Genomic DNA, 24185 nt, shown 5'->3' with positions numbered 1-24185 from the left:
ATGGACATGACAAGCTTTAGCGCTAAATGAAGTATGTACGATTACATGGGTGTGGGCATTTTAATTATTAAAAGATGTGTTAGGGGGACTAAAAGTGATGAGATATTTGCGTATTTTTAGTGAATAAAACATTCTAGCTCATAAAACATCAGCCTAATGTGTTCATCCAAAGGGCAGAAACAAAATCAAGCTCCACAGAAAGGGTTTAAACAGGTGAGGAGGGTGGGAAAGTTTGCTTTTGGATCACAACCACCAAGTCTGGCTCCCCCAGCAGGATAGTTACTTGTGTTTCTTCGTGCTTATTACTTATCAGGGTGAAGCATTCAGCGCGTGAGAAACAAAGAAGGTACGCAGGCAGAGAACAGAGGATTTGGAGCTATGACATCAATCTTACTGCTCAAAATTAGTTTGGAGACCACGAGATGAGTCACGCATTCTACGAGAAGCCATTAAATGGACGGAAGGAGCACACAATTTACTGCAGAAGGGTACCAACCTGATCTCTCATAAAACCTCCCCTTCTGCCACGGTCAGAGAAGAAAAACCACCCTAGACAGACCATGAGCTTATCAGTGACACAGTCACCATGCAAGCTCCATTACCTGTCGGGGCCTTGGTGTCGGCCTTCCTGCTCTCCCGGTCCCCCTTCTCGGCCCACACGTGGACCGTGTACTCCACGCCCGGCCTCAGGCCCGTCAGGACGGTGCTGCTCTGCTCCTTCCCCACGGGAACCTCCCTGGTGTCTCCATCGGGGGAGGTGTAGCGCACCATGTATCTGTCAATCACGGCCTGCACCGGGTCCCAGGAGACGGTGGCCGTGGTCTCTGTCACCCGGTCGGTCACCAGGTTTCTGGGGCTGTCGATTTCTTTAAGGGAAATGAAAGAATATAGCATTTACCAACTGTCCAGTTCGTGAAAGGCCAGTATACACACAACTAAACTGATGACCTCAATAAATATCGGAGACTGCTATATGTCAGTGATTGAGATAGCTTAAAGGTTTAGTTAAACAAGTGGCCTGAAAATCCAAGAATGAGCCAACAGTATTCCATGAGAAGTAGGCTATTTAGACAAAGCCACCATGAAGTCTCATTCTATCAACTTTTCCCACAAGTTGCCTTTGCATAAAAAGAATTGGTCTTCATGTACAAATTTCTCCTTTCCTCTGGATTTATAGAATACACTCCTTAAATTCCTGATTCCTTCTACCTGCAACAAATGATACTTCAATAAATCTCTGTATCAACTTTAATATTTTCTTGGGGAAGAGCAGTATCCTAGAAGTGGAGGCTGCTAGTTCTTTCATATAAAACATCATGTCTGTGGCCAGAGAACCAGGAGAGTTTTTAATTAACAGTATTTGAGGTCTGGGCTGATAAAAAATAATCCTACTTGTAGAATTGATAGGGTGTCTATGTGATTAAACTGTGTTAGAACCTGGTCTAACACTGTTTCAGGTTGCTAGTGTTGGACAAGCTGTATAATTTAAGTCTCGGTCTCCTCATCTTTACAAAGAGGCAAATCTCAGTTCCTATCTAATATGTTATGGTGAATAGTAAATGAGATATTCGTAGGAAAAGCTTAACTATGAGCCTTTTGTTATTGCAAATGTCATTGGAGGTATGAAATACCACGTTCTCCTCAAAGTGTAAACGCTTAGAGAGTCAAAAATCCAAGATCCTGTGTGCATGATGCACATGCCTTTATTCTCCCGTTTCCAAAACTACCTCCTCCAAAGCCTGAGCTTCCTGTGAGAGCAGCTCCAGTGCAGCCAGGTTGAGTGCACAGTGCAGGGAGGTGACTTGCATTCAGAAGCAGAGTTCAGAATGCAGCACAGACGGCTGACATAGAAGGACAAACAGTGTGCGCCTAGGATTCTGAGCTGGTTTTATTACTCCAGGCTCCAGAACTATGAGAAATAAATTTCTATTCTTTAAGCCACACAATCCAGGGAATTTTTTATAGCAGACCAAGCAGATTAAGATACATTCTACGAAATACTATGTAGCACTCGCTATGTGTCAGGCACTTGTGTTAGCTCACGTACCCCTCATAAGATCCCTACGATGGAGACATTCATATGCTCAGTTTACAGGTAAGAATCTGAGGAACAGAAGGGAAGTAACTTGCCCCAAACCACTCAGCTAGAAAATGGTACAGCTGGGACTAAAATGGACAGTCAAGCTTCTGAAACCATATTTGTAACTAATTACCTGCTTTGAGAGTCTCCATATTAAGTGACTGTCCAGAACAGAGCCCAGCCAATAAGGGAATCCTTTTCTCTGATTTCCTACAAGTGTTTGGAACCTCAAGGGTCCTCCAGGATCAGGCTTCTCTGAATTCAGGGACGGTGCCAGAGGAGGGCTAGGCCCCGTGCAGTGTCGGGACACCTGCAGGCTAGAGCGGAGCAGAACCACTGGGTGAGCTATGCAGACCTTTGTGGTTTCTGAAGGCTTCCAGGCAGAATCGGTACATTTGGTGAATGCTGATTCAAGAGGCAAGCCATCTCCACAGTCTGACAGAGAGCTCCAGATTACATGCAAAGTGCCTGTACAGTCGCTGCCAACTGAGATACGCATTCAAATTCACTGCCAGACAAATATTTTTAGTTTTCACGTCCAAAAAATGAAAATTAGGAAGTGTTACTCTACTCGGAGGGAGCTGCATGTGGAATTCCAACCTAAATAACTATGACCTTCTGGATCAGATAAAAAGGCTGGTCTCTTTCGTTTTAGGTTAAAAAGGAAGAAACTTATAATGATGAAATTTGAAATTGCTTTTGCAACTCCCCACCCCAACCCTTACAAACAAAACAGCTGCGGCCAGGTGGGCATCAGCCTCCTAATTCAGAAACCAGCTTCTCCCTGGCACGAGGAACCCTGGTTATGCTCCTGTCCTCCCGTCACCTGTGAGGGCCTTGGTGCCCGCCTTCTTGCTCTCCTGGTGGCCCCTCTCGGCCCACACGTAGACTCTGTACGCCTCTCCCGGCTTCAGGCCCGTCAGGACGGTGCTGTTCTGCTCCCTGGGCACTGCCGTGTCCTTGGTCTCCCCATCCGCGGTGGTGTAGCGCACCATGTACTTGTCTATGACAGCCTGGACGGGGTCCCAGGACACCACCGCCGTGTCTTCTGTCACTCGATCAGTGAGCACATTGGTGGGGCTATCAATTTCTTCATAAAAATAGATGAGAAAAACACTTAAGAGAAGCCATTTGGCTGGTCAAGATCACAGATGCTTCAAGATCTAGTTCATCGGGGTGACCTACTTCCACAATGCAAGAAAGTCTCGGCAGCATCTGTGACAAGGGGACAATCTTTGCTTGAACCCTAAGCTGAAAAAGGGCTTCCTGATGGACAAAACAATCCCTTCCATTTCAGACCACAGAGCACATTCGATAAAGCTCCAAATGTAGCTGCTTGAAGAGTAATTCTTTCAAGGGTGTCTACCCTTGGTAGGCATCTAAAATACGTACGCCTGACTCCTCTTCCAGGAGACCATCCGGCAAGTATTCAAGAATGGTTACCATTCTCCTCCTAATTCTCCACTAATCAAAACAGCTTCACCTCTCCACCTGATAGACTTATGGTATGGTATGGTGTAAGGTGTATGGTACGGTATGGTATGGTATATGGTATGGTGTAAAGTATGCTATGGTATTGTCTATGGCATGGTTCCTTACTCTCAGAAATCTAAGCATTTTTCCTTCCTCCCATCCTGCTCTAGTTCTCTTGGCCCAGGGGTTCCGGCAGAGAAGTTACAACTTTACATAGCTGTATTTTTTAACATCCATTATGACACACCCTTCTAGAGCACAGTGGCAGTGTTTAATTGTGTGCAAAGAAATGTAAACGTGCCATCACCAGAGGCAGTGTGTATGTTATTTAATAAATCACTTGCCATTTATTGAGCACATACTCAGTGCTTTTCACACATTACTTTATCAAACCTCATAGCGATAACACAGGCATTTATCAGATTCCCCAGGGACTGGTTTGGAAAATTAATAATAGTTACTATTTTAGAGCAGTAACTATATGCCAGGCTGAGAGAGGTTAGATGACTTGCCCAAGGTCATTCAGCCAGTAAATGGTGGCACTGACTCATTCCGCAAGTATTCACTGAGTGCCTATTTGGAGCTGGGGATTCAGCAGTGCGATGACTTAAATTGTAGCTCCCCACCCCCAAGAGATATGTTGAAGTGCTAACCCTCAACACCTTAGAAAGTGACTTTATTTAGAAATAGGGGCTTTCTAGAGATAATCAAGTGAAAATGAGATCATTAGGGTCAGCCTAATCCAATATGACTGGTTTCCTTAGAAAAGGGGCCATTGGGCACAGAGACAGATGCACACAGAGGGAAGACCGTGTGAGGTGACACAGGGAGAAGGCGGTCACGTGACCGGATGCTGCACCTACCAGCTAAGGGATGCCAAGGATTGCCAACAGACACCAGACGCTAGAAGAGGCAAGGAAGGACCTCCCCTAGAGATGTCAGAGACAGCGTGGCCCTGCTGACACCCTGATTTCAGACTTCTAGGCTCCACAACTGTGGGACAACACATTTCTATTGTTTTAAGCCACCCAGGTTTGGGTGCTTTGTTACAGCAGCTCTTGCAAACTAACCTAAGCAGTGAACAAGGTAAAGACTCTGCAATGGAGCTTACATTCTCCGGGAGGAGCCTGGCAGTAAACAAGCGGTATTAGGAAGTCCCGCAAGGCAAAGTAAAGGGTCACCAAATGGTGAACACAAGGCATTTGTGGTTTTAGACAGGGAGATCAAGGAGGATCTGTCTCACTGAGAAGGTACATTTGAACAAAGACAAAACTGAAATGAGGCAACGGGCCCTGTGTTATCTAAGGAACCGCGTTCCTGGTAGAGGGAGCAGCAAGTTCAAAGGCCCTGATCCACAAACAGCAGAAGGTCAGGGCATCCGGACAGAGCAGTGGGGGCTGAGTGGCCCAAGGTGAGGTCAGTGCGGTGAGGGGGTGGTGGCCGTGGACAACCTTCAAGGCCATTGTAACGACTGTGGCTTTTGCACTGCGTGAGATGAGAAGCTCCGGGGACTTTGCACAGAAGAAGGGCAGGTTCTGACCTGTGCTCTCCAAGGCTCCCTCTGCTGCTGGAGAAAGGACAGGCTGTAGCACGTCAAGCGAGGAGGTCACCGGTGGGTTGCTCCCACAGTTTATACGCATGATGACAGGTATGTGGGCACCTTGGCAATGATGCAAGTCGTGAGAAAGTTGGGGTCTGAGATTTCAGAGGTAGAGCTGTCAGGGTCTGCTGACAGATCTGATGTGGGACCTCAGCACTGTGCAGAATGGACCATTTCCAGAGACGAGAGGCCTGAGGGAGGGGAGGGCTTGCAATGGAGACAAAGGAGCGGAATGGGACCAAGAGCTTGCTTCTGGACAAACTAAGTGGGAGGGCCCAGATTTGAGCCCATTCCCCTCTATGGAAGACTGTGCGTTTCCACCTGACACCACTATAACCTAATGGCACCATAGTCAGCCTTTTCTTAGGGCACTACTACTACTACAAATAATAATAAATTATACATAAAATAAAGTGTGATCTGAAAGGTTCCCGCAATCGGCATCTAGCAGCACTGGCAGATGGGCACTTGAAGTGACAACTAGAGAGAGGAAATGGTCCTAGACTGTCGCTTGTGGGAGGTGGGGGCTGGGCAGACCCCACTGGTCGCGTGGGGCCCCCGGGATGCAGCCGTGCGGTCAGGAGCAGACATCAGCACGGCGTGTCCTGGGCGTCTGGAGGCTCGAGCCACCCCTACGAGGATTCTCAGGAGCACGTGTGTGCCACAGAGAGCACTCCCTGCCCACCCGTTGCCCCTCCTATGCCAAGCATGAAGCTGCACATGATAAGGGGGGATGAAGAAGCATCCACAGGGGACAGCTCAATCTGGGGAAATTAGTGCTGAATTGCACAGGGGGACGTTCGGAAAGGAAAAGTGCGGGTGGGGAAGAAGAAAGCAAGAACACCCCGACCGTGCTGCCTCTTGAAGTCCCTGGCCCTCATCTGTTTCAAAATGACCCACATCTGTGCAACTCAGGGTCCCAGAAGTGCCTCCCCTCACCTCTGTCTCTGCCCCAGATCAGTGCTTGCCACCAGAGCTGCCGGGACCCACAGCACAGGCCTGGGTTTGGGGGTCAGATCCAGGCCATCCACGTGGGTGGAGGGAGGAAGCAGTAACGAGCCCTGAAGCTCCTGGTCGCCATCACAGCCCCAGAGCACACAGGGAATGGAGAAGAACCAGGAAAAGGCATGCTGGCTATGACGCGTAGGAAGATAGGAAGGAGACAGAGAGCCAGACCGTGCCTGGGTCACGAAGACATCGTCCCGAGAGGAGCCGTGACCTCTCCAAGCTCCTAAAGTCAGTGAGAGGCTGGGCCAGCCTGGACCTCCGGACCCTCTGCCCCTTTTCTCTCTGTCCCCCAACAGCTTAAGTCAGAGCAGGCTCTTTATAGAACTGTTCTTCTCCTTAATAAATCTCAGGATGGGAATCAGACGCAAAGACACAGACGTAGGAGGAAAGCCTCCACGTTGGGACACCATCCCCTGGCCCCCATGACAGGCCCCATGGCTGGAAGAAGTCAGCTTAGCAGGACCAAAATCCAAGAAGGGAGGTGGGGTCATAAACCGTTTTCCCATGGAGCAAAGCCTTCCAGTAGCTGTTGCAGCTGGCCAAACCACAGATGGGTAAGCCAGAGCAATAGCCTCAACTAGGACACAGGCTCTTCCGCCCCGGCCCCAACTGCCTTTGCAGGCTGCAACTTCCCACCTTCCGGACACAACTAGCCCCAGTGGGACCTGTCTCAGGGCCATTCAGGGTCAGAGATATTTAAGACAAGACTTGCAGGTGGGACTCACCTTTGAGTGCATGTGTTAGAATAAAGGTGAGCCCCACTTCAAAGAGTGAACTTACAAAGCTGAGTCTACAGAAGAAGCTAAGAGCTCTAGGCGTATCAGGAAAATGTATTCCATTTGATAACAAGATTCACCACAGGGCTGGTGGGGATGGCTGTCCTCAGTCTGTGCTGGGACACCCAGCACACGTCCACACACCAGCTCCTGCCACGGGCAGGAGGAGCTTACCCCATGGGCATTCGTGAACCACCCAGCTGATGCAGCAGCAAATGGCCCAGCAAGGAGGTGGACTGACTTGTGTTTGCTTTCCAAAGCCGGTCTGCTTCCAAAGCCTTGCCTTTCAGAAAGGCCCTTCCATGCACTTCAAGTGTGTTAACAGGCTGAAGGTTTTCAACCCTGTGTCTTTTCTAGAATCGGCTGCACCGAGTGATTCGTTAAATGGAAAATATCTGAACTGTGTCATCTCCTCCTTGCATGTGCTTACACGGTTCTTACCTTCCAGTGTCTTTTCCAACTATGGAATGCAAAACATTTGGAGAGAAGAGAGAGTCTTCTTTTCCCCCCTAAATTAATAAACAGTCTAGCTGGGCTTAGAGAGTGTTTCCTGGGTCTTTTTCTGTATGTTGGTAAGACACATGACCCCAAATTATTTGCAATCCGATAAAATATCCCATCCTGCTTTTAGAATATAACTGACGGTGAAAATATCGCTTGAGTGCTCACATTTTAGTTGGGATAACATACATGAAAGGTTAAGTACCAGTTCAAGGCCATATGTGATTAAATGCTCTAGGAACTCAGTGGCAAAGATGGCTGCCATTTAATGTGGTCCTAGACGGCCTCAGTGGAGTGGCTGAGGTTGGAGCGGAGGCTGGAAGGGGGAGTGATACTGCTATGAGCCCCTGCAGGGCAGGGATCAGGCCTTATCATCTTTGGAAGCATCTAAGGGACCATGACTCGAATGTCCAATGGTAGGAACTCCGCACTGAATGTGAGTGGGGCTGAACTGATAGCTAGAAGTAGCCACGGAGGATTCCCTAGGCCGGGGTAACAGCATGAATAAACCCACGGTGTAGAGACAAACCTGCTGTGTGAAGAAATGCTAAGAACAGTCGGGCTGCAGGAAGGTTTCTTGTTAGGAAGTAGTGAGAATAACAACGGCCCAGTTTGGATGGGGACACAGGGGCCAAGATAAAAGGACTCTATGTTATCCAGAGGCAATGGGGAGTCATCGAAATTGTTTTAGGTAGGGAGCAAACAGTATGAAAATTAACCAGAAATAATGGACAAGAAGGTAAAAGCAGGAGGCACTTTGGCTTTGTGTCCACCCAAGGGGACAGCCCAGGTTCGAATCTGAGCTCAGCCATTTCTTGCTGGGCAATCCTGAGCGTAACTTCTCTAAGCCTCAGTTTTCTAATATATGACTTAGAAATAATAATAGGACCTACTGCATAGGATGTCCGTGAGAACTCAATGAGAAAATTCACAAAACGTGCTTAGTGAATATAATGCCTGGCACAGAGTATGCTCTCCGTTTACTCACAGCCTAAGGAGAAAGCCACTGGATACAAGGAAGCACTTTCCATTTTCCAACTCACTAAAACGTTTCGCTCGGCCACCATTCAGCAGGCTGCACAGTCCGTACTGTATAGCCTGTAAATTAAATTGTCTCTTGTCCTTTATGATTGCCCAACAAAACTTTCACTCTCCAGATATGTAATCTGTTACGCAGCTGAAGACGTGAATTCAATTCTTGCACCATCTCACCCTTATTCTCACCACCCCAACCAGCTACAGCCAGGACTGAATGGAAAAGAACTAGAAAACTTTGCAAGGAAGTCTCTGAATTCAAAGATCCCGTCTCTGCCGGCTCCAGGGATTAGTCTCCACCCAGTGGCATTATGGCCTAGGTCACAGGTTCCCACCTGGGGCTGGCAGGAGCTCTGGCAGGAGGCTCACAATTCCTCCTGAAAACGAAAACTACATAGGATACATCACATAGGATGCCTACAGTAACTCTGAATTCTTTTCTGATTAATAAATTACAGATTTATTGTCCCATCATACTGATGTATAACATCTGTCAAATAATTTCTCAATCCACGGATGATAAATACACCACTACTCCACGTGAGGATCTTTTGACATTTTAAAGCAGACTGAGTGTGATTGTCAGGAAACAAACACAGGAGCAGCAATAAAAAAATTATAGCCCACCCACCTGCCTTAGGTAATGTGGAGCTATGTGCCTACATCCACGTTAACAAATGCTTTAAAAATAACCGGGTGATTGAAGTTAGTAAAATAAGCAGAAAGGTGTCAGAAACGGCCTTTTCTCTTGACTCCAAGATCCTGGGGTAGATTTCCAATGGCAAGAAAAATTTGAAATAGGAGAAAGGTGCCTCCCCTCCTTTGCTTCCCCCCGCCCCACAGACACCAGAATACAAGGACAGAATCTCTCTATACACAGCTCCCAGCGTTTCTACCCAGAGAGGAGTGAGCTGAGGAAAACATCAGCATCAAACCTGGGAAAGGCTCCTCGTGCAGCCAGGCAGCTCTTACCTGTCCTGCCGTTCAGGATGATGGGCGTGCCCTCCACATCTCCTCTCACGGGGACAACTGTGATCTTGTACTCCGTCCCGGGCTGCAGACCTGGAAACCAGTGCCGGACCTGAGTACAGGCTGCAGACCCGCGGCCCCCGCAGTGTCCCTCCCCAGGATTTCTCTTGCGGGGCAGGTGCGGGGAAGGGGCAACGCTTCTCATCCAAAGACTAATCCATCCAAGGCAGGTAAAGCGCAGCAGGACCAGTGGAATTCAAGGCCTCGTGAAAGGGGCTTATCCTTCGGCCAGACTGGGGGTTGCGGGGGCGGCCGTGGGGGGAGTGCACGGCATGAAGCAGATGGAGCTCTGCCACCTCTGTCGGGCCACCGAGCGCTGATGTCCCCATGTACTTACAGCCCACGTGTTTTCCTGCTCCCAACAATCCTTTTCCCTCCAAACTGTCTTTCCTTCTCATTGTAATAATTAGCCAATTTTTTTTTCTTTTCTCTGCCTTTATTGTTGTTGTTATTTCTCTGTTGTCTCAACTTGAAAGATTGTTCTCCCTGGTACAAACACTCAGACTTTGGTGGCAAAATGCGGGCAAACAGCAACGTGTGTGAGGCACACTGCTCTCACTCCACACACAAGGGGAACCCCAAGACGTGCGTTCAGGGAGTGGACAGAGGAACAAGGCCGCAGAGGGGGGCTCACCAGGGAGATAATAGGCCTCAGGCCCTCACTTGCACAGGCCCCTGCCAAGGCCACGTCCAGAACTGGGCATTCACGACTGTGTCTTGCTTTCCTTAAAGAGGGCCCTATACTCTGGATAAGCTTCCGGAGTCACACAACGTGATCCCGCCCTGCACGGCCCAATTCCTTCGCAGCCGCCTGATTTCCTGCTCTTACACCACTAGCCTGGGCATCCGGGGCAAGGATCTCCGACAGCCCCGGCTCCCAGCACGCATCGTGCCCAAGATGCCGAACTCCATCAGGGCGGAGTGATTCCTAAGGCCTCGGGGCCTGTGTGTGCCCCGAGGGGTACAGGTGTCAGTGCCTTGGACACACTGTCCCCACCTCAGCATCCTCAGCAGTCATCTCCCATCCCCAGCGTTGGCTCTCACCGGTGATGTCATATCGGCTCTTGGGGTCACTGCTTTTGGGCACGGTGACCTCGGCTACCTCCTGCCCTGTCAGGGGGCTGTACCGCAGCTTGTAGTAGTCCACCGCGGTCTGGGGGTTCTCCCACTCCACGTCCAGGGAGTTCTCCGTCTCGTCTGTCACCCAAGCGGTGCCAAGCACAGCAAGATCTAGGGCAGAGGTGGGGGACGGCAAGAGAAGGCGGTGAAGAGCAAGGTCTGTGACAGGCCACTGGCTACCAGGTCACCTCCCTTTCTTGACACACTGAAAGCAAGCGTCACCCTGGGACACACTCCTTAATAGGTGTCTTAGAACCACCCACGCAGCCAATAGACTGTTGGTTTGCACACTATCCACGGAGGAAAGACTGTCTTCTGGAGACACCTCCTCTCCCCATCCCATCCCACTGGAGGCCATGCAGCCCTCTGCGCCCACGCTGCCATGGGCCGAACCCTGAACCACACCTCTCAGGCTCGCTACCCCACCCCTCAGCCCAGGGTGCTGCTCTGCACGGAACATTCACACTTCAGTTATAGAGCCCTGGCCTCAAAAACTCAGTCTGGGATGAGAAGCTAGGCCCCTCCATGTAAAGTTCGGGAAATGCATTTCATATTTTCAGGAGTGTAACATTGACAATAAAACCAGCTCTTTCCTCAGTCTCCCAAATTATAGCCCCCACCTCTCAAATGCTCCTGTAAGGATTAAGCCTAGGCAAAAGTTAAACGCAGTGAATTTTAACTTGGCCCTTTGGAGTATCCTTCCTGTACCTTCTACCTATGTCAGCACCTCCACCAGGTACCTGGTGCTGTCATACTGCCCAATCTGTGCTCCTGTGAAGCAGGAAAGTTACTGTACACATTTATTCATAGTAAGTGTTAGTTACAGTAATGGCTACATTTTTACCCCTCCAATCAGAAAACAAAATTACAGCAATTAACAGAAGGAATGGATCGCTGACGTGGCTCTAAGGGGAGAAATTTGGGGTGGTGGTTGGACAGCGGACTGGTGTCTTTGGGAGCACGTTGGATTCCAGCAGCCAGATCCCAGGCTGAGGTTGCCTGGCCTGAGGTTTAGAACGTGAAAGACAAGTCTCCAGACTCTGAGCCTGTCCCCTTCCTCAGGCACAATCCCACCTCGTGGCATTCCCACCCAGGCTGACTGACCCCTTGTCCAGGACGTGGGACAGAGAATGTGTGCACAGGGCAAGGGGTGAACTCTGATCTCAAGGTCCCTGGGCTCTGAACGCTTCTGATTCACTCTGTTGCAAACAAGGAACCTCACAGAGCCTTTTCTCTGAGGCCGTTCCTCCCACCCACTGGCTTCCTCCTGCCAGCCTCCAGGTTCCTCCTTCAAAGATGAGAATTCCCTGAGGGAACCGGTCAACAAGTGAGTAATGAAAGTGATTGGAGGATTATAGAAGGGGTCCGACAGGGCTCATAAATGAAAAAGCAGGAGTTTAATGAAAAAGTTCAAGATTATTATGGGGACAAGTGTCTCTTGGGCTGAGGCTCCCCTGAGGGGCCAATAAGAATGGGTTGGACTTGAATCAGATTAGACAGAAAGACAAGATTCAGAGCTGCAGGATTGTACAAGCCCCTGGAGCCAGAAGCCAAGAAGGGTTGCTCAGACTTTCAGAACAGCTGTCTCTGCTGTTCACTGGTGGCTTTGGACAGCTGGGAGCTGGCCTGGCTCACAGGCAGGCCCCGGTGAGCTCCCGTTAAACACAACTGCACAGAGTATCAACATCAGACCAGCCACTCTGTGACCGTCGCAGATCAAGACAGAACAAGACCATTCCGCGATCACGTTCGAAACCAGACAAAACCGTGAACGTGGTCCAACGATGAAACGTCCTTTCTCCTGATGAAGAGGAGTGACCGCTGCTTCTTTACCAGTGACAGTTTCAGCCTCCCTCTAGGCTGTGCCCTTTCTGGATAAGATACACTGAGATGCCAATCAGAGACTTACCCCACTTCCTGACAGCACGCAATCTACAGCAAACCCCTGCTTCCTAAATCCTCCCGAACCACTGACACAGCCCCAGTTCGACAGCAGTCTTTCCAACACTGTCTCCAACATGACCACAGTCCTCCCATGATGCAACAGTCAATAAACCCACTTGTTCAACTACAGGGAGGTTCCAAGAGGGGTCTTGGGTGGGAGGGTGTTGACAAAGGCAATCACAAATTGGGCTGTCAGGATAACAAGTCCCTCGTGGCCCTTTCCAACGCTGAGCCATCCCTACCCCACCCTCGTCATCAAATAGGACAGGCAACCTGATGTTTCTTCAAAGACACCGTGTGCCAAAGGCCCAGCCATCTGGGGCTCCCTGGATCTTTCCCCGGCGGTTTAGGGCAGCTCATTTTTATCAGCATCTAGAACAGGGCCTGGCACATCAAAATGCTCAAGAAAACATAGGATGAATCAGAGTCACTCAGACAAGTAGGTTTCTCCAAGCCTTGAAGATCTGAGCCCCTTTAAGAACTTTCATGAAGAAATCAGAGTTTCTGAAAAGTAGCAATGCTTGTCCTTCCAGACATTTTGGTAGCATTGGATGGGGCCCTGGAGGCACTCCCTCCAGAAACGTACCCCACCCTGCTCTGTATCCCAGATTATAACCTCTATGGACTGCGTTAGCCAGGTTCCCTCACCTTCTGGGGTTCAGCCAGTGAGAGTCACCAGGAGATCAGTGGGCAGGAGAGAGAGTCTGGGCCACTGACCTCCTATACTCCCTACCCCCAACTCCAGTGGGGGCACAATGGCTGCCTGAGTCCCTCTACCAAAAGCAGCTCACTGGGCAGCCCTCTCCCACAGCTCTCTGTGGGGCTCACCCTTCAGGCTGCTCGTCCTACTGTTACACCACCCAAGCCCCGCCCACACCTTTGTAAATAACCTCTTCATTACTACTCTTCAATACCCCATGTGTCCCCTCTTTTCTGCTCAGATGAATCTAACAGGTGTCTTCAGCTTGAACTGCTGAGTGGGCTCAGAGGCTCAGTGAGGGCCTGGGGATGCAGGTGTACACCCGCTGCTTACATGTGGGGACAGGGCAATCGGACCTTACTAACCCCAGCAGCAGAGAAGACCCCTGGAGTTCCAATCCAGCAGGCTCTGTCACCGGCTTGGAGGACCCAATAATCGGCAAGTGGAGAGAGGGGAGTAAGAAGCGAGACTTCTCCAGAGCCCAGGACTGCAGCAGCTCTGGGTTTCAGCCCCAAATCAGGGCAACAGCCTGACTGGTAGAAGGGTACTTGGGACAATGGAAGAAAACATTCAAAATGGGGTCTCTCCTGGGAAACCTGGGGCCTCTGGCTGCCCCCTCACCTGTGGTGGCGAGTAGATGCTGTGCGCCGCTGGAAACCTCTTTCTTCACATTGCGTAGGGTGACTACGTACTTGGTTCCAGGCAGCAAACCGAGGATCTCATAGCTGTGCTGCTCCCTGGGCACCTGGATCTGTTGCCCAGACAGCTCCTGCCCCAGTGGGTAGTAGCTGAGCAGGTAGTGGTCCACCTCGCTGGAGGGCTCCCAGCTCACCAGCAGGGAGCTCTCTGTGCTCCTGAGCAGCTGTAGGCCCTGGGGGGCGACCACTGCAGGAGGAACACGATGGAGAGGGTGAGAGAGAGGGGGTGGGAACCCACAGCCAAGGAGTGCTCCCGGGGCCCTACTATGTACACACTTAACACTGTGGTGGTGGGTGTGGGAGACAGGGAGGCTGGTGAGGCCATTCTGGACCCCCAAAAGTAATTATCTGGTTGGGAGTTAATAATGACCCCTACACACACACACACACACACACACACAGCCATTAGATCACATAAGATCACTGGTCCTCAAACCATCAGCAGCAGCCTGACCTTGGAACTCCTTAGAAATGCATATTCTCGGGCCTCACCCCAGCCAGGCTGAGTCAGAAACTCGGGATGGGCCCAGAAAGCCCTCCAGGGAATTCTGATGTGGGCTAAGGGGGCTGAGGACAAAATGCAACTGATGGTTAAACGGGGCCGTAGGGACCGCGGGTCCCGGGAAAGAAGGGAGGCTGGCGGGCCAAAGCGCATCTCTGCTCTCACCCTGGGCGCAGTCGAAGCCGGTGAAGCCCTCCTCGCAGTAACACTCGCCCGTGTCGCAGAAGCCGTGGCCGCTGCAGTCGCTGGGACAGCGCCGCTCGCTGCAGTCCTCGGACGTGAAGTCTTCGTGGCACCGGCAGACGCCACGCACGCACACGCCCTGGCCGCTGCAGTTCCCGGGGCAGGCAGGGTGGGCGCAGTCGGCCCCCACGTAGGGCTCGTCGCACAGGCAGCGGCCGTCCTCGCAGCGCCCGTGTCCGCTACACGCCGCGGGGCAGGCGGGCTGCCCGCAGTCAGCGCCCTCCCAGCCCTGCTCGCAGCGGCAGCTGCAGGTCTCGGGCGAGAAGGTTCCATGGCCGCTGCAGGGGCGGCTCAGACCTGCCAGGGAGAGGGAGACGAGTAGGCTGGGGGTTGAGGCCCTGCAGGTCTTGGCTCTTTCTTTGGAGGAGGGTGGGGCCCCTGAGGAAAACAGGGGTTCGGCCCCTTCCAACCTGAGCCAGGCCCTGACCTGGAAATCTACAAATATTTCTTCTTTTTCTGCCTGAAAAGCCACAGGCACTGTCCTTCCCTTTCCCTACCCACCCCAAGGGCTCCTGTGAAGTTCCCGGTTCCCCGCCGTCTAAACGGTGGTCATTTAGCCTCTTTCTATGAAGACACCTCAACTGCCCCAGCCTGGACCTCTTACAGGGCCGGCTCTTAAAGGGCCCGAGGTGAGATCGAGGAGGGGCCAAGCCTGTCTTATCCTGGCTGGAGGGGGCTGGACCTAGCAAGCCAGGTCCTTGGGAAATTAGCTCACATTGAAGTCTGGAAAAGTAGACCTGCAGAAGCTACGGAATAGCTCGGAAGCCATGGAGGGGAGGGCTGGGAGAAGGGATCAACCAGGCTCCCCTCTCTGACCCTAGACAGCAAGAGGCATGAGTCAGTGAACCCTGTCCCTTCACCAGCCACACCTCAGTTTCTCAGAACACCTGCATTTTTCCCTAAAAAAAAAAACGCTTTTAACATGGAGACTCCTCAGGGACAGTTCCATGCTGTCTCATTCCTGGCAGTGTCCCCGGTGCCCAGTTCTGTGTCTGACATATAGGAGGTGCTCTTAACGGTAGCAGTTCCTTCAGGCATAACAATGTAGCTGAAGGGCCACTCATTGTTATTTGGATCAGCCAGGGCAGTTTATGCTAAAATGAAAAAAGTGATGATGGGGTGGGGGCTCACTATGTGTAAAATCAAATTATAGTCCTTTATTACTAATAAAAGCGTTAACAATATGCTGAATATCTACGATGGTCCAGGAATCTTATGTATATCGTCTTCAGTTCTCAGAACTAGACTAGTTGATAGAATTATCCTCACTGGCTTGCCCAAAGTCACCGAGCTAAAAAGTGGCAGAACCGGGACTTGTCCCCAGGCCTGTCTAGCTCTCTCCTCTCCACCCTACTGCTGTCCCCTACAGGAGAGACTGGACCCACAGGTAAAACAGCACCCGGAAGCACTCTTGTCTGGAAGCATTATCCCAGGAGTCCAGACTCATTTTAAGGACCCTCCCTGCTCAGGCTTACAGATGCCCCCTGGAGCTAGTGCCAATGATAAGGCACCCCCGAGAAAACCCAGAGCGGTGGACACGCACACACGCGGAGTGCTTCTGAGGCTGGTAGAAGACCTGGCACGAGAAGGTGCTCATTCAGTGTTTGCTGAATGAACACACCAGGTGGGGCACTCACCGGCAGCGCCTGGGCAGCAACGCTGGACGTGACACTGCTCCTTCACCTCTGCCATCTCTTCCTCCAGCTTCTTTACCCGGGTCAGGAGGTCCTGGACGCTGTCTGCCAGCTCACAGTCCTTCTGTGGCGTCTGCAGGCGGATGCTGTGTCTCAAGATGATATTCTGTTCCTCAGCCTCCCCCTGGGCCAGGGGCGAGGCCCCACCCTCACTGAGGGGCTGAGGGTCGGCCTCCACCTGGACCACAGCGGGCTTGGGCACGTCAATCTTGTAGATGTGGCTGATGGTGACCTGTGGCTCCTTGTCGCTGCAGCCATGAGGCTCAAGAGTGGCCGGGACAGAGGCCACCAGGAGGAAAGAACCAAGCAGGAGCCCCAGAGGGAAGCAGAACGTGTCCTGGAGAACCATCCTTGGAGAGATGGGGAGCAGGCCCTTCCAGGAGACCTGTGTCCAGAAAAAAGGCAAAGACCGCCACTGCGATTTCCTGACGGAAACTAGCATTTTTAATGCATTCTGAGAGCCCACAGGGAGCTGGAAACCCAGCACAAAGATTTCATCCTCTATCTGCCAAGGTCTTTTATTATGTTTAGTTCCTGTCTCACACACCGTACATTCGTGTCTCGGCTCACACAGCTCACACTACTGGGACGCCCTTCTCAGCACTTCTAATTCTGTACTCCCTTGCCCTGTAATAATAGCAAGAAGAACTGACTTGTACTGTGTGCCGGGCTTTGATTCCCCCGCATCCCTCATCTTTACAACAACCCCAATATCCTCCTCCCCCCCGACAACACCAAAAATAACAGGGGAGCCTGTGTGAGCTGCTTCACTGGGTCTTTTCCAGGAAAGAGCCCAATGCCTGTCCCTGGACTGGAGGAACTCCAGTTTGCCGGGAACAGGCTGAGTAATAGACATTGGAGGGCGGCCGCGGTGGGAGAGGCCTGCAGCCAACAGTTTGTGGGGACGAGTCCTGCCATCAGTCAGTACCACAGAGAGGAGGCATCTGGGGGCCGGAGCTGAGGTGCAGCCCCACAGCTCAGCAGGAGTGTGCTGCCCCAGGGGGGAGGTGCCCACCGGTACAAGGAGTCCTCTCTGAAGAACCCACAAAAGGTTCCCACAAGAGGGGGCGGGTGGAGCCAGCATTGGGGACAACTGCCACCACAGGGCATCTGGTAACCAGAGGGAGCTATAACAGCCCCAGCTAAATGAAAACACCTTTCCCCTTCTCTTCCGACCCCTCATCTCCCTAAGTCAGGCTGAGTCAGCAACTGGAGCAAGCCAGCAACAGCTGTGCAAGAGAGGGTGGGGAATGGAGGAAGGAAAGCACAAAGCCAACGATGGTCCCCTGCTCTCCCACTGACCTGCGAGTCCAGCCCTAGGCCTGATGGGTGAAAAGAAAAGATGTGGCCTGAATGGGAGACTGAGGCACTGATTCTGGGATGGACCTGCCTTTCCCAAAAGGGTTCTCTTCCAAGACCACAGGTGACCAGAAAAGCTCTGGAACCTCTTGAGATTTTTGTCAGAGGATGGGGGAAGTGAGGATAAAAGGACTGATATTTCACAATTGCTGTCTTCAGAAGTTCAGCCCAGTGATAGTTCCACACATATTCTCTGCGTACTCCCCAGATGGGAACCGGGGCTCAGGGCATCGAGCAGTGTATCCCTGGTTATGCACGGACAGGGCAAGGCCACAGTCTCAGATTTGGGCACAGCGCCCACTAACTGAGCCATTAATCCCTGTGCACCTCTGCCATCCCCAAAACCACAGAAAGTGATCTCAAAAGCACCTTCTGTATACAGGACAGCACATGGTGTTTCCACGGCCCCGAATCCCCTCCTCGGGCAACAACAGGGCTAAACAAGCAGACCGGCCTCCTCTACCCATCCTTCCATCCAAGCCCCAGGCCCCAGCCCGTGGCTCACTGTTCTCCGAGACATAAATGGAATGCAGACGGTTTTCTGAAGACCTTTTGAACAAATGCAAAAGAGTCACAGACTCTTGTCATAAACCGCAGCAAGGCTGTGCAAAGCCCCATCTCATAGTGTTTGTTTTGTACAAAACCATGTAATAGTTAGACATTTACACCCCTCACAACGTGATAACCTCCCTCCCCCAATCTACTACCCCTCTGACATCGTATATAGGTGTTACAATTCCACTGACTCCATTCCCTATGCTGTACTCCACATCCTGTGACCATATATATATATATATAAAATCATAGTCGACGTTCAGCATTATTCAGCTTGAGCTTCAGGTATACACTGCAGTGGTCAGGCATCTATACCATCCATGACGTGGTCTCCCTAAAAAGACAAGTATCCATCAAATACCCTACCAAATCAACAAACTACAAGTGCAACAAGTGCTGGCAAGGATGTGGGGAAAAGGGAACGCTTGTGCACTGTTGGTGGGATTGCAGATTGGTGCAGCCACTATAGAAATCAGTATGGAGGTATCTCAAAAAACGAAATGGAACTACCTTATGACCCAGCAATTCCACTCTTAGGTATCTATCCGGAGAAATCCAAAATGCTAATTCAAAAAATATATATACACCCCTATGTTTATTACAGCACTATTCACAATAGCCAAGACATGGAAACAACCAAAATGCCCATCGGTAGATGAGTAGGTTAAGAAACGGTGGTACATTTATACATTGGAGTATTACTTGGCCATAAAGAAGAATGCAATCTTACCGTTTGCAACGATATGGATGGACCTAGGGAACATTATGCTAAGTGAAATAAGTCAGACGGAGAAAGACAAATAGCATATGATCTCACTTATATGTGGAGTCTAAAGAACAGAATAAATGAGCAGACTAATCACAGGGTTTGGTTTTTGAAGCCTATGACTATGAGACTATGAGAAACCCCAGAAGCCCTTGTACTAGCCCTCGGTGTTGCCTGTCCTTGAGTTATAACACGATGTCCTTGCTAATTATAGCCACTCCCATTCCACATGTTGAGCTCAGATTTTCCTGGGCAGAGTGGTTGCTAGAAAGAAGAGGGGCGGACGAACCTCAAGCCAGTACTTCTGAGTGTGACCGGCGGAGGAGCCGCCCCCGCCCGTCTGCGGGTTGGCAGCGGAGGGACGTGCCTTGGGTAAGCCCGTGACAAAGGGGATGAGGACACCAAGTCCTGTCCGCACAGCAGGCCACAGACAGGGCACCACGAGGGTGGGAAGGGGCGCACAGGGCCACAAATCTCACCCAGAAAAATGCAGGATAATGTTCCGAATGGGGTGGTTCCTCTGCTGAGGACGTTTCTCACGGAAATGGGGCGAATGCTGCGGGAATCGGTGAGGCCAACGGGGTTCACATGCAAGGGATGTGCATGCAGGAAACCGGGACCTCAGGTGTCCCCAAGAGTCAGTCTCGTCCACTGATCACGTCCTTAATTCTGCCTGCAGGAGGGGTGGTGGGTGGTGTGCATGGCTGGAGGCTGAGGCAGAGTCTTCAGGACAAATGCTGCCTGAAACTGCTTTTTCAAGAACGGCTCTTTGAGGTGTGTGCTGCTGACGATGGGCCAGATGGACAGTCCCTCTGATTCTGCCTGAGACACACACAGGACTCTACGTCTGGGGTCTATTTGTTCTTCCTAGGTGGCCACATCTACCTGGGTGGCTTTAATTTCCAGCCAAACACTGACAGCTCCCGAGTTTGTATGTGAGTTCCTAGCCCAGACAACCCTGCACGCTCAGGGATGGCAGTGGTCATGATTGTGTGGGTCCCCTCTGTACCCCCAGCCTCATAGCACAGGCCTGGTGGCCAAAGGAATATTGGGTGTATTAAACTACAATCGCCACTGGGTTTTTAGCATCTGTGCCAAACACTTTAAGAATATTATTCTCATTTAATCCACAAAATCCTGAGAGTCCATTGATATCACTTTGTTATAGATGCCCAGAGAGGTTAAGTACCTTGCCCCAGGACACACAGCTAATGAGCAGCAGAGCTGGGATGAAACACCAGCTCAGTCCATTCCCCATGTTTGTGTTCATCCTCTCTCTGCTATGTGTCCTGCCTCAAATGAGAAAATCCAACGAGAAGATTACTACATGTGGAAAAAAAGAGACCAAATGTCCTCTTTCCTGAAGTAGTTGAGAGAGGGTTCTTCCGAAAATAAAGGAAACCCAAGGCATAGTAGGTGCTCAGTTAAACATGAATTCCCCCATAATTAAGTCCTATGCCTGCACTGCCTCTGAGCAGTGGCAAGCATGATCCCTGGAAAGATAAACTGGTGTTTTTCCCATAGGGAGGTTAAATCCTGAGAGGCTGGAGACTTCCCTTTCTAGGAAGCACAGCACAGACCGACTTCTCTCTCTAGGGGCAGACATCGACTACGCCCTGGCCAGAGGAGAGGGGCAGACTCTGAGTCCTGGATGGTCCTCTCCAATCCTACGGTCGACAGTCTCCAGGTTACCTCATTTTTTTCCAAAGGAGGACACACACCATGGTCAGGAATAAAATGTACTGTTTGTAGCAAAGAGAGCGGCAGCCAATTTCTCAGCTGCCGTTAGAGATCCTTCTGCTTAAGTCAGGGTTTTCTCTGGTTCCCTCATTACCTCATCCTGCCCTTTCAGTTAACCACAAGCAAATGAAAGCACTGCTTTGGGTTTTAGGAAAACTGCATTATCATGGATTTCCAGTGGAGTCACTTAAAAAGATACTCTGTTCCCAAATGACAGGGTGGACACCACTGAACTATGAAGGAAGGCAAGCATGTACAATGCCCAAGGTGGCACTGTTTCTGCTAGGTCACTGTGCAGGCAAACCCAGGACATATATGAACATTTTTATGTCTCATCCCTGTGACACTTAACTCTGCACAGGCATTCCACATAGGACTGGGTAAGAATGAAAAATTGGTTTTATGTGGTGTTACTAATCTGGTCACATTCCAGGAATCACTCTGTCCCCCTACTCCCCACTTCAGTGGAATACACCCAGTGAGTGCCCGAGAGATCCTTGCAGATGACTCTCACAAGGCTGTGTGACACCCCTTTTCTTGAAGAACTCTTTCCATCAAGTCTGCCCCCACACCAGAGGCTGGCAAAGATAAAGGATGGCGTCCCTGACCCAGCCTCTGCACTCTGCCACCTTTTCATGGGGGCCACAGGCGGGTGTGGCAGTTTTGTGCTGTCGACTGAATCTTGGTCCACCTTGCAAAGGCTCAAACAGATGATGGCAATGGTGGCTCCCGTTTTTAAGCACCTATCACGGGCCTGCCTCTGTGCATGCTGAGCGCTTTTAAAGCTCTTCCTGAGCCAGGCAAAGATGTTCAATTTACCGCAGTCATGAATCCCTTCCTAACAAAAAGACCTCCCTGGTGCTTTTGTGGGACTGCAAGGGCACAAATGGACACAGTCACATCAATTCCTCCTGTCCTATTTCCCCTCCTTCAAGAGCCAGCTGCACCCCGCAACCTGGGGGACACAGCAGGGCTCGAAATGCATAAAAGAAAGTTAGGTATGTTGTTTATTTTTCCCTCCTCCTTGGGAACACTGAAACTGTTGTAGCTGCTCTCTATTCCTTCCGAAGTCCCTTCTCCCAACTGTTACCGGGCATTAGCCCAACAAATGCCCAAATGCCAAAAAGCACTGATCCTTTCCATGCAGATCCTGTGCTCTGACAGCCACCAGTCTATAGTCCTGGCTGACCAGGTGTCACCTGATACCTTGCTGATGGCTCCGGCTTCCCTAAGGACCCCTGGACTTTAGGCATCCTGGCTCTCGGATGTCCAGATGTGTGTAGTTTGTTACTTTCATCGTCGGACTTGTTCTTTTTTTAATGCTAACAGAAGCGATTCAAGTTTTACACTTTGAAGAGATTGTCCTCACTCATTCTTTCTCCTCTCCCCAGTTCTCTCCCAACTGCAAAAATAGATAAATAATAAGACCTCCAAAAATCAGTTCGCCATATCATGTCTTGACATGTTTCGAAATGTCTTCTTTGAGGCATTGTGAGGGTAACAGCATGAGGATTTTTGGGAAAAGATGTGGTCCTCTTACAAATAAGAATCAAAACCTATAAAATTGAATATTTGAATAACTTCAAAGCTCTTTAAGTCCATTGAAAACATCATCTTAATTGGTATATACAAAATCTAGAGAAGGGGAAAGTTATAATAGTAGTTTCCTAATCACAATTAAAATCAAATTTCTATTTTAGGATTTTTTTAAAGTGAAATATAACAGATAAATTACAAAAAAAGAAAAAAAACCCAACCAAACAAAAAAACAACCTTTGACATTGGAACGAAGCCAGAAAAAAAAATAAAGAAGAGAACATGCAAGACTTAAGAGGAAACATCTGGTACAAACCTCTATTTATTGCTCCTGGTGGAAATGTCCCCAGAGTGTAACACAGACTGCATTTGACTGCTCCTACCATGTTTCCCCAAAAATGAGACGGAGCCGGACAATCAGCCCTAATGCATCTTTTGGAGCAAAAATTAATATGACTCGGTCTTATTTTATTATAATAAATAATAAATAATAAATTATTTATTATAATAAAATAAGACCGGGGGTTAATATAATAAATATTATATAATATTATAATATAATAAAATATAATATAATATAAAATATACCAGCTCTTATATTAATTTTTGCTCCAAAAGATGCATTAGAGCTGACGTGTCCGGCTCCGTCTTATTTTCAGGGAAACACGTAGTCCCGCGCTGGGACCGCCTACACTGCTAAGCACACATTACCTGAATGTGTCCAAGCTGGCTTCCACCCACCACGGATGAGCCGGGGAGGCTAGTTCCACAGCTGGATGCTCCTGCTGGGAACCTGGCCAACTTCCTCCTCTCACAGGGAAAGCCTTGGGAAACCAGAGCACTTACCTGGGCGGCCGCTGGGCACCACTTCTGAGCTTCCTCCACCCGGACAAGGCTCCCGTCCTCTCCTCTCCTCAGCCCCCTGGGTTTAAATACCAGCGAGGCCAGGGGGTGGAGCACAGAGATTGGTATTGCCCCCTCTGCTGGCATGGCACTCAGTTACGAGGTGATGAGCAACTCCTTTTTCTATCGAAAAGGGGGGAAAATACACAATTCTTCCTTCTTTTTTACGTCGCTTATGCAGCAGCTGAAAATACTGGAGCCTTTTTCCATTTAAGTACATCCAAATAAGGTTATTAAAAGAGCTTGCCTGTCTCCTGGCCGGGAGCTGGGTCTTGGGGTTTAAAAGTGCATTTCTAAAGTCTCTTTCTCTTTTGTTGGTTGCAGACGCTCTGGGATTTATTGTCTACCACTTTTAAAATAGGGGAAGACCTTCAGCACAGAAGGAAATGAGCAGAGACCCTCCGGCACAGAACATCCTGTGACCACCCCTCCCACACCCCGACACCCCCCACCCCCACCCCCACCAGCTCCAGCGATGAGTGGCAGGGCACTGAGGACAGCTGAGAGCAAAAAATGCAGACCCAGGGCCTTCAATGCCACAGCCTTCCCGGACCCCCTCCCGGAGCTCTCCCATAGGCCAGCCAGCAGGAGACCCGTCACCAGGAAAGCATAGCGGTGCCCCTTTCACACCTGTGTCTTTTGCCATCAGATGGACAGACCTTTATCCTTTCTGTGAGTTTTCCCATGGGGTCATGAAGACACTTTCTGTTCTCTCGACCCTCCAGCCCTCGCCTGCCCTGCCCGCAGTGCAGACCTGTGACCTGTGGAAGGACCTACGTGTTTTCAGTACACGTAGGCATGGAGGGCTGTTGGAGGGAAAGGACAAGGGAGAGGACAGGAGAGATGGGGGATCAAGGAGGGGACCCCAGAATGTGAGGTGCGCCCACAGCCAGAATGCCTGTGTCTGCTGCTTGCATATGACCT

At 50.4% G+C, this 24185-nt stretch overlaps 1 protein-coding gene across 2 annotated transcripts in view; it reads right to left on the bottom strand.

Annotated features, from left to right (window-relative positions):
* TNN (tenascin N) overlaps window positions 1-23270 on the bottom strand; it is a 45716-nt gene extending 22446 nt beyond the window's left edge. Inside the window, exons 1-8 of one of the 2 annotated variants that reach the window (XM_033093142.1) lie at window positions 23205-23270; window positions 16346-16787; window positions 14631-15005; window positions 13887-14150; window positions 10547-10732; window positions 9446-9535; window positions 2907-3170; window positions 603-866 (exon numbers count right to left, since the gene is read on the bottom strand). In XM_033093142.1, coding sequence (XP_032949033.1) covers window positions 603-866; window positions 2907-3170; window positions 9446-9535; window positions 10547-10732; window positions 13887-14150; window positions 14631-15005; window positions 16346-16751 — 1849 coding nt within the window. In that variant the 5' untranslated portion in view covers window positions 16752-16787; window positions 23205-23270. The remainder of the gene's footprint in view (window positions 1-602; window positions 867-2906; window positions 3171-9445; window positions 9536-10546; window positions 10733-13886; window positions 14151-14630; window positions 15006-16345; window positions 16788-23204) is intronic. The other variant, XM_033093141.1, reaches the window with a different exon arrangement.
* Window positions 23271-24185: the final 915 nt, after the last annotated feature.

The sequence above is a fragment of the Rhinolophus ferrumequinum genome, chromosome 22 (assembly GCF_004115265.2).
Source record: "Rhinolophus ferrumequinum isolate MPI-CBG mRhiFer1 chromosome 22, mRhiFer1_v1.p, whole genome shotgun sequence".
Lineage (NCBI taxonomy): Eukaryota > Metazoa > Chordata > Mammalia > Chiroptera > Rhinolophidae > Rhinolophus > Rhinolophus ferrumequinum.
The sequence above is the reverse complement of the archived record's forward strand: the minus strand, read 5'-3'. Positions and strand labels throughout refer to the sequence as shown.